At 42.5% G+C, this 16,640-nt stretch overlaps 1 protein-coding gene across 5 annotated transcripts in view; it reads right to left on the reverse strand.

Annotated features, from left to right (window-relative positions):
* MTA3 (metastasis associated 1 family member 3) overlaps window positions 1-16,640 on the reverse strand; it is a 122,377-nt gene that overhangs the window by 84,605 nt on the left and 21,132 nt on the right. For all 5 annotated transcript variants that reach the window (XM_083433047.1, XM_083433045.1, XM_083433046.1 and 2 more), the window contains exon 4: window positions 8,371-8,497. In XM_083433047.1, the coding sequence (XP_083289173.1) occupies window positions 8,371-8,497 (127 nt within the window). The remainder of the gene's footprint in view (window positions 1-8,370; window positions 8,498-16,640) is intronic.

Here is a 16,640-nt window from a genome sequence, read left to right on the forward strand (position 1 = left end):
TGTACTCTTACTCTTGGAAAATTTCAATAAGACTATATTCAAATGATTAAAGTTGGTAGGGAAGAGGAGATCGCCTATTGCGAACATTAAATAAATCTATTAAAAACACTGGAATATTGACACATTTTTTCTATTCATCTGGTGTCTTGATAATTAGTTAGAAGACATCAGAAATAATGTTCACTTGAGATGTACAACAAAATATATGCCACTCAATTATTATTTTCAGATTAATAACTTTCGTTTACTTATATCACACCATTTTTTTCAAGGCAGCTCACAACAGATGCAAGATTACAACGTTCATACTGTAGGAAAGGGAATCACACAACTATGGGGGTCACCATCGAAAAGGCCCTGGAAGTATTAATATTAGCAGCAACTTTAAACAAGCAAACAAACAAAACCCTGTAGTACAAGCTTGGGTAGCTACCTTTTTTGACTCGAGGGCTTCATTCGCCCTTCGCTATCTCCCAGGTGCCACGTGCCAATAGTGGGTGTGACCAAAACTGGGTAAGTCTCACCACACACTCTCTCATATGCACGCGCACGCTGACACACACACACAAACACAGTCATAGTTGTCAACTTTTCCCTTTTCTTGCAAGGAATCCTAACACAGCTTCTCCTCCTCAACTGATCGGACCCATGCAATTATTATTTATTATTTATTTATTAAATTTGTATAGCGCCCTATACCCATAGATCTCAGGGCAGTTCACAACATAAAATTGCAATATAAGAACCACAAAGTGCATGATAAAAATAAGAACAGAAACAAGCCAAGAATCCCTCTTCCCCCCATTCTTCCACAACGTATTTTAGAAGAAGAAGAAGAAGAAGAAGAAGAAGAAGAAGAAGAAGAGTTTGGATTTGATATCCCGCCTTTCACTCCCTTTAAGGAGTCTCAAAGCAGTTAACATTCTCCTTTCCCTTCCTCCCCCACAACAAACACTCTGTGAGGTGAGTGGGGCTGAGAGACTTCAAAGAAGTGTGACTGGCCCAAGGTCACCCAGCAGCTGCATGTGGAGGAGCAGAGACACGAACCCGGTTCACCAGATTAGGAGACTACCGCTCTTAACCACTACACCACACTGGCTCTCACTCTTAAAGATCATCGGATGTCAATCAGCCAAAGGCCTGGTTAAATAGGAACATTTTCGCCTGGCACCAACTGAACCTCCCTGGGGAGAGCATTCCATAAATGCGGCACAAATTAGTTGCTGCCATTGCTCTGCTCATAAAACAATTAATCTGCTGACTGGGGAATGAGATGGTTTGTGTACCCATCAGGGTGCTGTACTTTGTACTTTAAACAAACAAACAAGCAAACAATGCCACTGCTGCCCAATTTGGTTGGGTCTTGGGGAGGGGGACAGAAAAACCAGCTTGGCCATTTGGGGCTTTAAATGCTAATATTAAATTAAATTATTTAGGAATTACAATAGGGCTGCCATACATCCAGTATTTTCCAGGCATATCCGGGATTCATTGGGTCGAAAATGGCATCCAGGCGTATGGCAGCCCATATCGGAAGTGTGATTTTTTTGGTGATTTCCCCCGAATATAAAAAAAGGTAAAAAGTTCATTATAGTAACTTCAGATACTGTTTAGGAGGACAAATCATAAGAGCAGGTTCACACCAGCAGCAGGACCAGGGGAGGAGTGAAGCAGCCACTGTACCCACATGCTGCTCATGCATATGGCTTAGTGTTACATGTGAACAAGGCATTTGCCCATTGCCTGTCTAAGATTAATCTCCGTATTATCGCCTTTTCTTTTCCTCTGCTCTTTTTGGCTTGGAACACAGACAGATCTTAGTACTGCTGGATTTTGTATTCCTGAACCCCCACCCCCCACAAAATGTAGGGGCAACCATGGTTTTCGCTTTGCGACCTGAAATCTGTTTTGCATCCAACAAAAGAAAAAGAATAAGAATTCTGGAGAATTCTCAAAAATTAGCTCATTACCTTGTGACATTTACCATATTTTTCCATGTATAAGACTAGGTTTTTTCCCTTAAAAATAATGTCCAAAATTTGGGGGCATCTTATACACGGGGGACATCTTCCCCCCATTTTCTTAAATCAAGTCCCGAAAAATAGGGGTCGTCTTATACATGGGGGCATCTTATAGACAGAAATATACTGTAGTTAGTCCTAACAAGGGCACTGGTCTGCTGTGGTATTTTTTTAACAATTAAAAGGAGCTTTAAAAGCATGACATACCAGTTGCAAAGTCAGAAAATTCTCCACAGCACAGGTAATACTGTGCTTACCTATGAAGCCTCCAGAAATGAATTACTGGGGGGGGGGGGGACATATGGTTGTTTTAAATAAACCACTTCCATCTGAAATCTGTGTTTTAGTTAATTAACATTATTGGCCTAAGTACATGTGTTCTGTGCCTAAAAGCAAGCAGCAACTAAGACAAAAATAATCACAAGAGTCCCCTGTGGTCTTAAAAATCAATGAAATTGAGCCAAGGGGGTGGAGAGTATAGCATTTGTTATTCTGTATGTGGGCTTGGCTGGTAAAATCTTAACCATCAAGGCTGCATTCTAACCTCCCCCACCGAATTGACTTAGAAGGATACTGTACTGATCATTAAGCTAATTGCTAGATCTCCATCTGATATTCTGTCTCACACAGTTGCAATTAAAAATATCATTGGTCATCAGGATTGATTTTTGTAAATGAAAACAATTAAATGGTCCGACTAGGATTATTGACGTTTCGTAATAAATGCATTTAACATTATTTAAACTTAGCTCAATAAGCTTGTTAATTTGAAAACCTGTTTGCTTTTTAAAAACTAGTTCCACCCTCAACTTTACATAAAGGCTTTTTGCTCAAGGCAGTTCCTGCAGCGTTTAACCTCCTTATTCTTCTTTTTCGTTAACACGACCACCTGAGAGATTCAAATCTTATTTTAAACCAGGATGTTTGAGGATTAATGGAACAGAAAAGCAAACATCCATTATACCAAGGGATATTGGCCTTAAAGTAATGGCAATAGAAACATTAATCAAACAGAAGGCTGCGCATGCAGAATGGTGCAAGCTTTGGGGCCATTTGAATCAAAGGAGCAGGACCTAGAACGCATCTGGCTTTCCTATGGAAAAATTAATGGGGCTTAGAAGCACTTCAGGACTGTACTTTGCACTGGGCATTTTAGGCTGAGAAAGCAAGAGAACTTTGATGTTTTAAATCTATAATACTGCCTTAAAACGAAAGGGGTTTCAACTTCCTTGTTAACGCCCTGGATTTAAAAAAGAGGACAGATTAAAGAGATCAAATAAATACTAGACCAAGGAAAGCCAACTTCTGTACTCCCGGCGGTTGCTAAGGTTCTGGTTTCGAGAAAGCGAGGAGAGATAAAGAGGGTCAAGCCCAATGCCCTCCCAATGTGTGCTCCTGTTCCCAAACCCCAGAATTTATACTGCAATGATAAATAGCTGCAGATGATGGCCAGAGGTTGCCCACAACTTTCCCTACAGCTACCGATGGTAACTGAACTGATTTCTATAAACTTTTTTATTTTAACCTAACATTAGAAGAGGGACACGGGTGGTGCTGTGGGTTAAACCACAGAGCCTAGGACTTGCCAATCAGAAGGTCAGCTCCCGTTGTCCAGTCCCAGCTTCTGCCAACCTAGCAGTTCGAAAGCACGTCAAAGTGCAAGTTCAGTGGTACCTTGGGTTTAGTACTTAATTCGTTCCGGAGGTCCGTTCTTAACCTGAAACTGTTCTTAACCTGAAGCACCACTTTAGCTAATGGGGCCTCCTGCTGCCACTGCACCACCAGAGCACAATTTCTGTTCTTATCCCGAAGCAAAGTTCTTAACGAGAGTCAGTGTGGTGTAGTGGTTAAGAGCGATAGACTCATAATCTGGGGAACTGGGTTTGTGTCTCCGTTCCTCCACATGCAGCTGCTGGGTGACCTTGGGCCAGTCACACTTCTCTGAAGTCTCTCAGCCCCACTCACCTCACAGAGTGTTTGTTGTGGGGGAGGAAGGGAAAGTAGAATGTTAGCCGCTTTGAGACTCCTTCAGGTAGTGATAAAGCGGGATATCAAATCCAAACTCTTCTTCTTCTTCTTCTTCTTCTTCTTCTTCTTAACCTGAAGCACTATTTCTGGGTTAGTGGAGTCTGTAACCTAAAGCGTACGTAACCTGAAGTGTATGTAACCCGAGGTATCACTGTAGATAAATAGGTATCACTCTGGCAGGAAGGTAAACAGCGTTTCCATGCGCTGCTCTGGTTCACCAGAAGTGGCTTAGTCATGCTGGCCACATGACCTGGAAGCTGTACGCCGGCTCCCTCGGCCAATAAAGCAAGATAAGCGCCGCAACCCCAGAGTCTGTCATGACTGGACCTAATGGACAGGGGTCCCTTTACCTTTACCTTTTTCACATTAGAAGACGCATGCAAATGTAAGAAGAGTCCTGCTGGATCAGGCCAGTGCCCCACCCAGTTCGACATCCTGCTCTCACAGTGGCCAACTAGGCGCTTATGGAAGTTTGCAAGCAAGAGCTGAGGTGTATCAACATTTTCTCCGCTTCTGACTCCCAGGAACTGACATTTGGAGACATTCTCCCTCTGGTAGTGGCAGCAGAACACAGCCACTGAGGGCCTCATCTTCCATGGATGCCGAATTCTCTGGTGACCATCACTACATCTTGTGACAGTGAGTTCCACAGTTTAACTCAGTGAAGAAGTACTTCATTTTTTTCTGTTCTGAAACGTCCAACACTCAGCTTCACTGGAAGGTTTTGGGTTCTAGTATTCCACCCCCCCTTTCTCTACACCACGCATAAACTTATAGACTTCTACTTTGTCCCACCTCCTTACTTTACTTCTTTGTAAACTTAAAAATGGCCCAAATGCTGTGACGTTTGTCACTGGGGAGCTGCTCCGTTCCCTGGGTGATTTCGGTTGCCCTTTTCTAAGAATTTCCAGCTCTACAATATTCTTTTTGAGGTGAATCAAGCAGAATCGTGCACAGTATTTCAACTATGGCTTCACTACAGATTTCTATAGTGATCTTATAACAATGGGCAGTTTTATTTTCAATTCCTTTCCTAATGATCCCTAACACAGAGAATTCGCCTTTTTCACAGCTGCCACACACCGGCTGAGCATCTTCATCTACCCAGCACAAGCACAGCATTACTCCCGGTTAGTCATCGCCACTGACTGGTCAGGCTCCCCAGGAGCACATACGTAATATTAGGATTTAGTTATTTATAAGCCCCAATGTGCATCACTTGGTACCTGCTTATATTGAATCTGCTATTTTACTGCCCGCTCTCCTACTTTGGAGAGATCCTATTGGAGCTCCTTGCAATCTGTTTTTGCTTTAGCTGCCTTGAACAATTTGGTATGATCAGCACATCTTGCTACCCCTAACTATAGATCCTTAATGAGCAACCTAAAAAGCACAGTCCCAGCACTGATCCTTGCAGGAATCCGCTTTCGGTATTCCTGTCCACTTATTCTTACTCTCTTCTTCCTGCTCCTCAATCAGTTTCTGATCCATAGGAGGACCTCATTCCATGACTGGCAAGCTTACTTTCATTTGTATGTCTTTCCAAATGGTACAGCATTTTCTCCCTGAAGTGTTTTAACTGCAGCATGGCAAATTACTATAACTCATATCGTCTGAAAAATACATCTCGTGTCCTGGATGGACTGCAATTTATACCTTTCTCCAGAAGAATCTTGTGTGCTTTTACTTCTACATTATTGGAAATGAAACTTTACAAAACACACAGAAATATATTTTAGTTATATATACAATGATGCAAACATGTCATTTGTCCCCAAGTTATTTTCCCAAATAAAATCTGTTTACTACATATAGCTACAGTATTTCCTAGATCGGGGTGTGTGTGTGTGTGTGTGTGTGAGAGAGAGAGAGAGAGAGAGAGAGAGAGAGAGAGAGAGAGAGATCTCAGATGGCCTAATGCAGGTGGAAAAGGGTTCTATTCTCCCTCCTTACTAGTTCCTCTGAACAAAGTAGCACTTAGCCTGGTTTTTAAATTACAGTGTACTCTGATTGCTTGCAAGCTCATGTAAGTGCAAGCAACCTCTCCACAGCCATTTGCTATGACATATTCTGCCAGGCTGGGATGCAAAAAATATTGGCAGATGTTTATGCACACCCATCAGAACTTCATACTGTGCAGAAGATTCCTGCATTGCGGGGGGCATTGCACTAGATGACCCTCGTGGTCCCTTCCAACTCTACAATTGGTTATTTTTAATTATTATTTAGAATATTCCTATCCCGCTCCTATCATAACCAATCCCAGGGTGGGGTACAATATAATTAAAATTCATGGAAAGTAAGCAATCACAGTAAGAAATCCACTTAATAATAGATAAGCCCCTGCAATAACTAACTAAAACTAATTACACTTCAAATGCAACAGATAAATAAATAAGATTTCCACTTGGCACCTTTCAGTATTTACATCTTTTTCTGTTTAAAAGTTACAGTGCCCCTTTCCTATTTAATTGAATTCACACTGTCAGTTTAGCTCTCATGCGCTTCTGCCACAATAGAATTCACAGCTGGATCAGCTAGAATTACTGGTGGCAGATGCAGCTGGCTCTCCCACTTAGGATGCTGAAACAGACAGTGAGAAAGTACAGTTATCCTCCTGGGGAAGAATAGCCGGGGCTGAAGATGCTTTTAAAGTGGCAAAATACGAGTATTTTGCCTCCCACCCGTCCTTTACTTATTGCATAGGATTTTGGAATGGGAACTATTTTTTATTCTCAGTCTCAGGGAAGAAAAGAGAGAGAGGCTGCTATATTCCAAGCCCCAATCAAGTAGCAATGAAAACTAATGTTTTGTATTCCTATTAAATATACGTGTGCATATCCTTAATAAATGACCGCCTATTTGTTTATTTGTTTTCATAGTAAAGTTTCATGAGCCCACACCAGTACTAAGAATTCATAAAGACTTCACCTCATGTCCCATTCCAAACCACAGAATAACTTTTACACACACACACACACACACACACACACACACACACACACAATTAGCCTAGATTCAGGTAGGTAGCTGTGTTGGTCTGACACACTCGAAATATATAAAAAAATTGTCCAGTAGCACCTTAGTAAAGGTAAAGGGACCACTGACCATTAGGTCCAGTCATGACTGACTCTGGGGTTGCGGCGCTCATCTCACTCCACTGGCCAAGGGAGCCGGCGCACATGTGGCCAGCATGACTAAGCTGCTTCTGGCGAACCATAGCAGTGCATGGAAACGCCGTTTACCTTCCCGCCAGAGCGGTACCTATTTATCTACTTGCACTTTGACGTGCTTTCGGACTGCTAGATTGGCAGGAGCAGGGACTGAGCAAAGGGAGCTCACCCTGTCGCAGGGATTCGAACCGCTGCCTTCCGATCGGCAAGCCCTAGGCTCTGTGGTTTAACCCACAGCGCCACCCGCGTCCCTTAGAGACCAACTAAGTTTGTTCTGGGTATAAGCATTCATGTGCATGCACACTTCTTCAGATACACAATTAGCCTAAATAGCCTAGGATAGCATCACAATCTCTCAACATCCAATGGGCACAGCCATACCCAGAATGGATCTGTCTAACTAGAATTCCCTAATACCATTCCAGGAACTACAAGTAACAATTAATGCCTTTCTGCAAGCTTTCTTTCAATCAGCTTCTCCCCATGCCACAAGCCAAAGAGCCCCAAGCTTCAATGATACAGAATTTTTAATTAGCCTTTCAATGTCCCAATACTAGGCATAATTAAAAAATAATAATTCTTGGGCATCCCATACAGCAGGACTTCCAACTTTGTTTTCCAAACACCACACTCCCCCGAGCCACATAAAAAGGTCGTTTTCAACATTCTGGAAGTCGCAACAGTACAGAGGAGCTGCTGTTCAAAGGTACTGTGAAAAGCTCATGGGCACAGAAACCCACAAACATGCATAAAGCAGAATTCTGCATCAGGCCCAAAGCCAACATTTTTATGCACTGTTCAGCAAAAAACAATACCTACCAGTCAATTAATATACTTTGCATACACATATTTTAAAATCTCTCATCAGAATCCTCCATGCAATCATACTAATTTTTCTAGGAATGTTTTTGCTGAGCTATTGTGCTCAGCTAATGGCAAAAGAAAACACTGAATGCAACCCAAAATGCAATTCAACAATTGCATAGAGATGGAAAAGAAACGAGGGAAACAGCTGCAGAAAACCTGCTGGGCAGATGTAGTGATGGAGACAAGAGCCTTTCATTACTGCCCACTGAGTTAGCAGCAGGAGCTATGGCTAGGAGGCAGAGTGTTCATGACTCTAATCGCTTTTCCCAGCAGCTTCTTACCTGATGTGTGTTGCAGGAAGAGACTCATATTGGCGAGACAGAAAAAGCTCTCTGTGTTTCAGTTGATGTTTCTGTTTATCAGTCAAATCTACTTCTTTGGGAATTTCACATTCTTCTTCAACTTCTTCTACACAAAGGAGGAAAAGAGAAGACTGGTGTTACATTCAGCTCCACACTTTCAGGCAGATTTTTCAACCCATACACCTTGCTCCTTTCATTTCTGCAGAACAACCTGGAAGCAACCAAATGTGCTCTGCATAGAAAATAACTTTTCACGGCTGGGGGGGGGGGGGGAGAGATTTAAATGCATGCCTTGCTTCTTGAACTTAGCAAAAGAAGGACCTCATCTATACCTCACTCTGAAAGATCAGTCTTTTATTAAAATCAGGTTTCCAGTATATTGATATACACAGATTTACTGCAAGTAGTTTTCAATACCTTGGTGAGATATATATCATCTTTCTGCCAAGTTACTCAAGGTAACACGCATTAAAACATAACCGGCAATTGTCTTTGGCAGTGACCTTGATTATTATAAAAATAGCCTATCCTTTTCTGTACATTTTCTGAATCTGTAACCATATACACTCAGTTTTAAATTTGCCACCATACTATGCATGAAATTTCAAACTCTAAGCATGTTCAGTTTTCCTATCTACAGCCTACCTGTGGTCCCTTAGGGCCTCTGTTCAAATACTGAATGGGGTGGTATTCAACTAAGTCCAACTCAGAGTAGATCAATTAAAATTAATAAGCCGGGCCCATTAACTTCAATAGATATAATTTGAGTAGTACCTACATTGAATACCACCCTTGATTCCAAAAATGATACTTTTGCCAAGATCCAAAGTATGACTACAGTCTCATGATCTGCTTCTCCTACTTCCTCATCATGAAAAGAAGTTTATGAGCCAGTTTGTACGATCATTTCACAGCTGATTAAGCTGAGATACTCATAAACCATTTGCTTGCGCAGAGAGCCCCTTTGCTCTACACACTTTGCGTGAGCCTCAGTTAAACCAAGGAACATCTAATTAATCATAGCCCAGGAACAAACCAGGATATTAAATGAATCTTCAAACTGATACACTTTGCCAAAGTATAATCATTTGAATGTGACCAATGAATAAACAGAGAAATCCTGTAAAGAGGAGAATGAAAAAGAGGCAACTAACCCTATAACCTTTCATTTAGTTGCCATCCAAGTTGATTAACCTGCTTCAGGGCTGTGCCCTTTCAGGCTAAAGGTGAATGGTTTTTTTCTTAATACAAAAAAATCGCTGTACATCGAAAACTAATACGTCGGGGCAGAGGTAGGGAACTTGTTGCTGGACTCCAATTCTGGCTATCCTGGATTACTGGCCATGCTGGCTGAAGTTGATGGGAGATAATGTCTAACAACATCTAGAGGCACCGTGTTGGCTATCCTTAGAACGATGGACCAGCAATGTGCCTTAATCAGGGGTCACCAACCTAAGGCCCACAGGTCGTTTGACCGGCCCACAAGCCACCCCCGAAATGAGTTGCCCGCTTGCATGCTGCACTAAACCGCACAGTGTGGCGTGGGGACTCACTTCCGCAGTGCCAGGAATCGCGTCTGCGCATGCACCGGAAATCGCACAGGACCGATCCAGCGCAGGCAAGATAAACCTTGCCGACCCCTGGCCTTAATGGATAATAGCTTCATATACAGTAGAGAAAGAAAGTTTGTAACTGACAGGCAAGATTCAGAACTTTCACTCACACCACTAGAACTATATATGATGGGATTGATCAAAGTACCACGAGCAAAACTTAAATTATCACTTGTGTTATTCTGCAAGTGCTATTGGAAGAGTTCACATGTTTATGCCCCTCAACAAATCGGATTCTACTATCAGAATACTCAATGTAGTCGTATTATAGAAAAACCAGCCGTCTCATATACCCAATGTTGTCTGGGAATTCCAACAAACCAAAAAATCAATGCAGGTTCATGCCGCCATCTTGATTCGAAATGGCATTCAGCTGTATCCAAACATAAGAACAAAACCTGCTCCTTGATCTCTGGAACCAACATGCAAAATCTGGTCACGGTATCTTAAGAAACAGGCAAGCGCAAAAAGAACTGACAAACCGCTTACTAAAATAAACAGCAGACACGTGGCTCTACAAGAGCACTGATAAATTCCTGCACAAATGAGAGAGTAACTTTGGATTTAGAGCCACTTTCCCCATGCAATATTGTAGCACAAGGTCCAACATGGCCCTCAGTAAGTGGAAGACACCTCCCCATGTGTGGAAGGTCGCTTTTTCATCCAACTTTATATACATATATGTACACACACACACACACATATTATATATATATATATATATATATATATATATATATATACACACACACACACACACACATTCATTGATCCATATATATATATATATACATATACATATACATATACATATACATATACATATAAATATACACATATATATATACACACACACACAATTTTATTATTTATACCCCACCCACCTGGCTGAGTTTCCCCAGCCACTCTGGGTTGCTCCCAACAGAACACTAAAAACAAAATAAAATTTCAAACATTAAAAACTTCCCTAAATAAGGCTGCCTTCAGATGTCTACACACACACACACACACACACACACACAAAAACACCACACTTTTGCCTCAAGTTTTTCATTCCTTGCAATGACTTTTAAATGCACACTATCCTTTACTTTCTAGTGCTTCTAACCAACCATGCTTCCAATTCAGAAATACTACCTTACAAATTTATATAATTGCTCAAAACTGTTTCCCTAGCTCATTTACTGGCTTTTCAGGTGAACCAAAGCACACTTTTCCCCGAGATCACAAATTCCTTGGTTATTTTACATTTCACATTTAACAAGACGCATAGATTTTCTTTTCATTAGTCTCCCTGCTCGTTTAATTAGACCGCCTATTAAACTCTAATGAAGAATGAAAGACTTGCTGCGCCCCTTTTGCTCAAACAAGGAACAAACATTAAATCCACCCACAGCGTCTGAGTGGCAGGGCACCTCCCGGCAGCGAGGAGGACTTTAAGAAAAGTCTCCGCCAAAGAATCTGCCTCACATTCATACCAGGAAAATGCAGCAGCATGTGATAAATATTTAATCGTTCTAGGAATCCAAAATCGGTGTGCTGTCATCAAGGAACAGAAAGCTGGAGCTATGAAAAAAAAATGAAAGCAGCAAAATGGATATTCACCGTGAATTTAAATTCATGCTGCTGAGTGAATGAGTGGCACAAAAATATGTCCGTGTGGAAGGCTAGAATTAGTTTTGACCACAGTTGTGCATCATGGCCTAGGACCCTCGTACCTACAGGACTGCCTCTCCCGGTATGCCCCACGGAGGACCTTAAGGTCCATAAATAGCAACACCCTAGTGGTCCCGGGCCCTAAGGAGGTCAGATTAGCCTCAACCAGAGCCAGGGCCTTTTCAACACTGGCTCCGGCCTGGTGGAACGCTCTCTCTCATGAGACCAGGGCCCTGCAGGGTCTGATTTCTTTCCGCAGGGCCTGTAAAGACAGAGTTGTTCCGCCTGGCTTTTGGCCTGGAATTAACTTGATCCCCTCCCCCTCTTCCTTCTTTTTTCCTTTTTCCTTCTGTGACGGAACTCCTATTTGGGGACTTCCCTGGCTTTTTTCTGGCCCAGGACCAGTCTGGATAGTTAGCCTTGGTGAAGACTTGACGTTTTCACCCCCAAAAAAGTTTCTGCTGAAATGAGGCTGCATTTTAATGTCGTGTTTTAATCTTGTTTTTAAGTTGTATTTCAATCAATTTGTTTCATATTTGGTGTTAGCTGCCCTGAACCCGGTCTTGGCTGGGGAGGGCGGGGTATAAACAAATTTATCATATTATAAAGAAAATCAGTTATATTTTGAAGGGGGCAATTCTACCTGGCATTTTAAGGCGAGTCTCAGAATTGTTAGGCACCAGAGGCCATTCACACACATCCCCTTGATGTACATAGCTCCAAACTATCCTAGCTTATTCCATTGATAAACCTGTCATCCATGAACATGTCAACAACTTTTTAGAAGCCCGTTTATACATAGAAACCCCAAACAGGTGACTATATCTTCTTAAATTCTAAGCCAAAACATGCAAAAGCTTTCTGTTCACAATAAGTCCCTTTGCTTCACCATTTGTGCGAACTGCAAGTAAATCAGAATGCTTTTTTTGGTTGTTGTTTTTTTGTTTAACTCTCAAAGCTTTATTTGTTGCTGCACATTTTGGCCAATAGGAATAACGTAGCATTGATTAAAATCACATTTTACTGAAGGTAAATCAAGTGAGTTATGTCGTTGACGGCAAAGCATAATCTTCCAAGTACTGCTTTTCCAAGTAGATATGGCCTCTGCGTATGTGTGTCTTCTTCTTAAGGGAAGATGGCAGCCAGCAGTGCTCCACCAGCTGTCACTGCAGCTGTAGTAGCAGTGGACAGCCCAGCAGCACCGACTGACTGAAGCGTGGCAACAGCACTCCCAGCTGCTACTCCTCCACCATTGGCGATGGCCGCTGCCGACATCATTTTTGCAGCCAGAGCTGCAATTCCAGCTCCAGTGAAGCCTGCTGCTCCCAGTGCTACTGGTACAGCAATCGTGGCCACTGCCAAGCCGGCTGCACCTCCCAAAGCTGCAATTACTGGCTCAACCATGCTGGCTTCCTAAAGACCCTTTGGGTAATCCTGTGAGAAGTTCTTACTCACCCACTCCGCTTCTTGTGTATCAGAATGCTTATTACTAGCCACTGTTTCCTGCAGGAATAGTCAGGGCATCTGAATCTCTTTGTATGAGTGCACCTTCAGGAGCAACAGTGTAGAATCATAGGGTGACAGGGTTGGAGGATCATCTAAGTTCAACCCCCTTGTGATGCAGGAATCTCAATTAAAGCATCCATGACAGGTGGCCATCCAACCTCTGCTTTAAAATCTCCAAGGAAGGAGAGTCCATCTCCCTAGGAAGTCTGTTCCACTGTCAAGTAGCTTTTACTGGGTATCACCTACTCACTGCGACAAGGCAATGACCAGGTCAGGCCTATGTGGGCACACTGTCAACAGTGCCAGATTCACTCTGCCCCTGCCCCAGTAAACAACAGAAACGCCACCATCAAAAGAGGTGTGGGATAGCACCGCCCTGCCACACCATTACCTGACTAGAACAAGCCAGTATATTACGACAACTTCAAATTACATCTTAATACCTTGTCTGGTTCCATCTCTGGTAACCATGGCTTCCCAGTTTGATCACAATGCGAAACTCTGGTTAATTAAGAGGCTTCCTGCTTTAATTGTAACTCACCATGAAACCCAAAGTCACAATCTTAATGCCCTGGCAAACAGACAACAATTTTAATCAAGGATTTCTGCTTCGCTTTCTGATTTTAATCAACGGCTTGTGCTTGTTTGTTTTAATCAGATATATAGATCAAAGTTATTTAAAATCAAGCCACCTTGCTTTCTCTTTTACATTTGATACATTTCCAACTGGTAAACAGGAGAAAAGGGGAACCTTAAAGAACAGGAACTCAAAAGCTGCAAGCTGAAAGTTAAGTTGAACGTATACTTTTTAAAAAAGAAAAAGAAAACAGAAATACACAATCGTATTCTGCAAGTTACATGCAGGATCACAGGAAGATAAAGAAATAATAAATCACACAAGCATTATGAGACAGCCATCTCACTGTTTAACAAATCAGTTATCAGAGTTCAATACTGAACTATGCCAAAGTTATTTATTTCCTAGTACAGTCATAATTCAGGTTGCGTTTTTTCGGGTTACCGACCGCCGAAACCCGGAAGTACTGGAACGGGTTACTTCCGGGTTTTGGCGGTCACACATGCGCAGAAGTGCTAGATCGTGCTTTGCGCATGCGCAGGTTGCGAACGCTGTGGCTTGCGAACGTGCATCCCATACGGAGCGTCCACTGTATCCCTCAATATATACATCAACTCCTGGCAGTGGAGCATATACAAGGTTACTTACAAATTACAACTGGGAGAGGCTTCGAATTTTTCTGTGTGGCTGTTAGTGGGAAAGTGGCAATTTCTACAAAGAGATACAGAGAGAACCTGCCGAGCACCATAAAAAATATAGCAAGAGTAACTGCTGAAGAGGAGAAAGGTTGCAATAATGCTGCAACTAATTAGGTGTAGACCATAAATGTAGAAAACTGGAGGATGTGCCGTGCCTCGTCACAATACCGGATTTGCATGAAGTCAGGGTGCGGCAGGAGAGCAACTGAGAAGGTAGGTTGCACAACAGCAGCAGCCATAGAATGGGAGTGAGAAGGGAGGAATACTGAGATGCCAAGGAATGACACAGCTCCTATAGTTTTAAAATGTTTCTGCCATCAACATAAATATAATCAGGGTGGTATAAACAATAAAATACAAAGTAAAACTAATAATAAACAAACCCAAGAAAGCAGCTCCCTCTAATGCAAAACTCAGGTGACGAGTACCAACAGAAACAGTGCCGAAATAAGGTTACTGAAGGAGAGGAATTGCTATGGTTGGGGAAACTCTTGAGATCGGCAGAAGTTGCAAAAAAATATTTTAAAACACCTAAAGTGGTAACAACCCCACCCCCTTCTCCCAAAACAGCCCAATGAAGAGTGAGAAATGCTCAGTAGCAATGAAATATTGAATATCAGTTGTTGAAGAAGAAGAAGAAGAGAAGAAGAGTTTGGATTTGATATCCCGCCTTTCACTCCCCTTCAGGAGTCTCAAAGCGGCTAACATTCTCCTTTCCCTTCCTCCCCCACTGTGAGGTGAGTGGGGCTGAGAGACTTCAAAGAAGTGTGACTGGCCCAAGGTCACCCAGCAGCTGCATGTGGAGGAGCAGGGAATCGAACCCGGTTCCCCAGATTACGAAACTACCGCTCTTAACCACTACACCACACTGGCTCTTGGAAAAAGTTGGAAAAAGAAAATGGGGATGAAGGGTGGGAGTGGGGAGCAGAACACCAGGTTGAGCATCTATAGCTTATAGTATCCTAGATGACAACATTTCTGACTGGCAGGAACCCTGCTGCTAGGAGATAAGGATACATTGCAAACATTTTGTTTTAGGCACCACTTGTATGATAAAATTGGTCCAATCCACATATATATTTTAATCATTTTTAAAATACACAGCTCCCCCCCAAAAAAAGAATCCTGGGAACTATAGCTTACCCCTCACAGGGTTGCTATTCCCAGCTCCCTTTGCAAACTACAGTTCCCATGATGCTTTGTGGGGCGCCATGTGCTTCAAATGCACTTTAAATTTCAGCACCCGGGATATTTTATAATTGCCCTTAAAGTGGCTTTCCTTTCAAAGCTCCTCTGTTTAACTTCAAAAGGAAAGCAACGCCACACCAATATATTACAATTCATTAAGAGGTTTAATGCTATTAATCGTAGACAATTGGGACAAAGGTTTTTGGACGGGTGGAGGTTTAACTACATGTATGAATTGCCACACCGATGCCAGGATGCCTGCATTATCAAACAGTTGTTCTGTGAATTACCACTGTCAACTATGCAATTTTATCACCGTCTCTGAACTTTCCGCATTTAATTTCCCTCTAATCCAGGGGTCAGCAATCTTTTTCAGCAGGGGGCCGGTCCACTGTCCCTCAGACCTTGTGGGGAGCTGGACTATATTGGGGGGGGGGGGGAGGGAATGAACGAATTCCTATGCCCCACAAATAACCCAGAGATGCATTTTAAATAAAAGGACACATTCTACTCATGTAAAACACGCTGATTCCTGGACCGTCTGCGGGCCAGATTGAGAAGGCGATTGGGCCAGATCCGGCCCCCGGGCCTTAGTTTGCCTACCCATGCTCTAATCTATTTACTACTACTACTACTACTACTACTACTACACACACACACACACACACACACACACACACACGAAATTCAGGGCAGTCCCTCAAAGTGCCACAGAATGTTTTGTTGCACAGACTCTGCCTGGGCATTGTCTGGGAGAGCAGTCTGGATCGCCAGCCCATTTGGACCAGATACTTCTGCATGGCAAGAACATCTGACTCAGCCCTCACCAACACAACAGCCAATACGAAATCTATAAAGGGATGAAAGTTCCAGGTGAAGAGTCAGCCAGTAAAGATAAAGGAAAAAGGAACTGCTGTGCGTATGCTTTCTTTTATGCTGAAAACGGTTAACAAGCCTTTGAATGCGGCTAGAATGTTATCATAAACTTACTACTTTTTTTCCTAACAAGTG

The sequence above is a fragment of the Podarcis tiliguerta genome (genome assembly GCF_965153285.1).
Source record: "Podarcis tiliguerta genome assembly, chromosome: 3".
Lineage (NCBI taxonomy): Eukaryota > Metazoa > Chordata > Lepidosauria > Squamata > Lacertidae > Podarcis > Podarcis tiliguerta.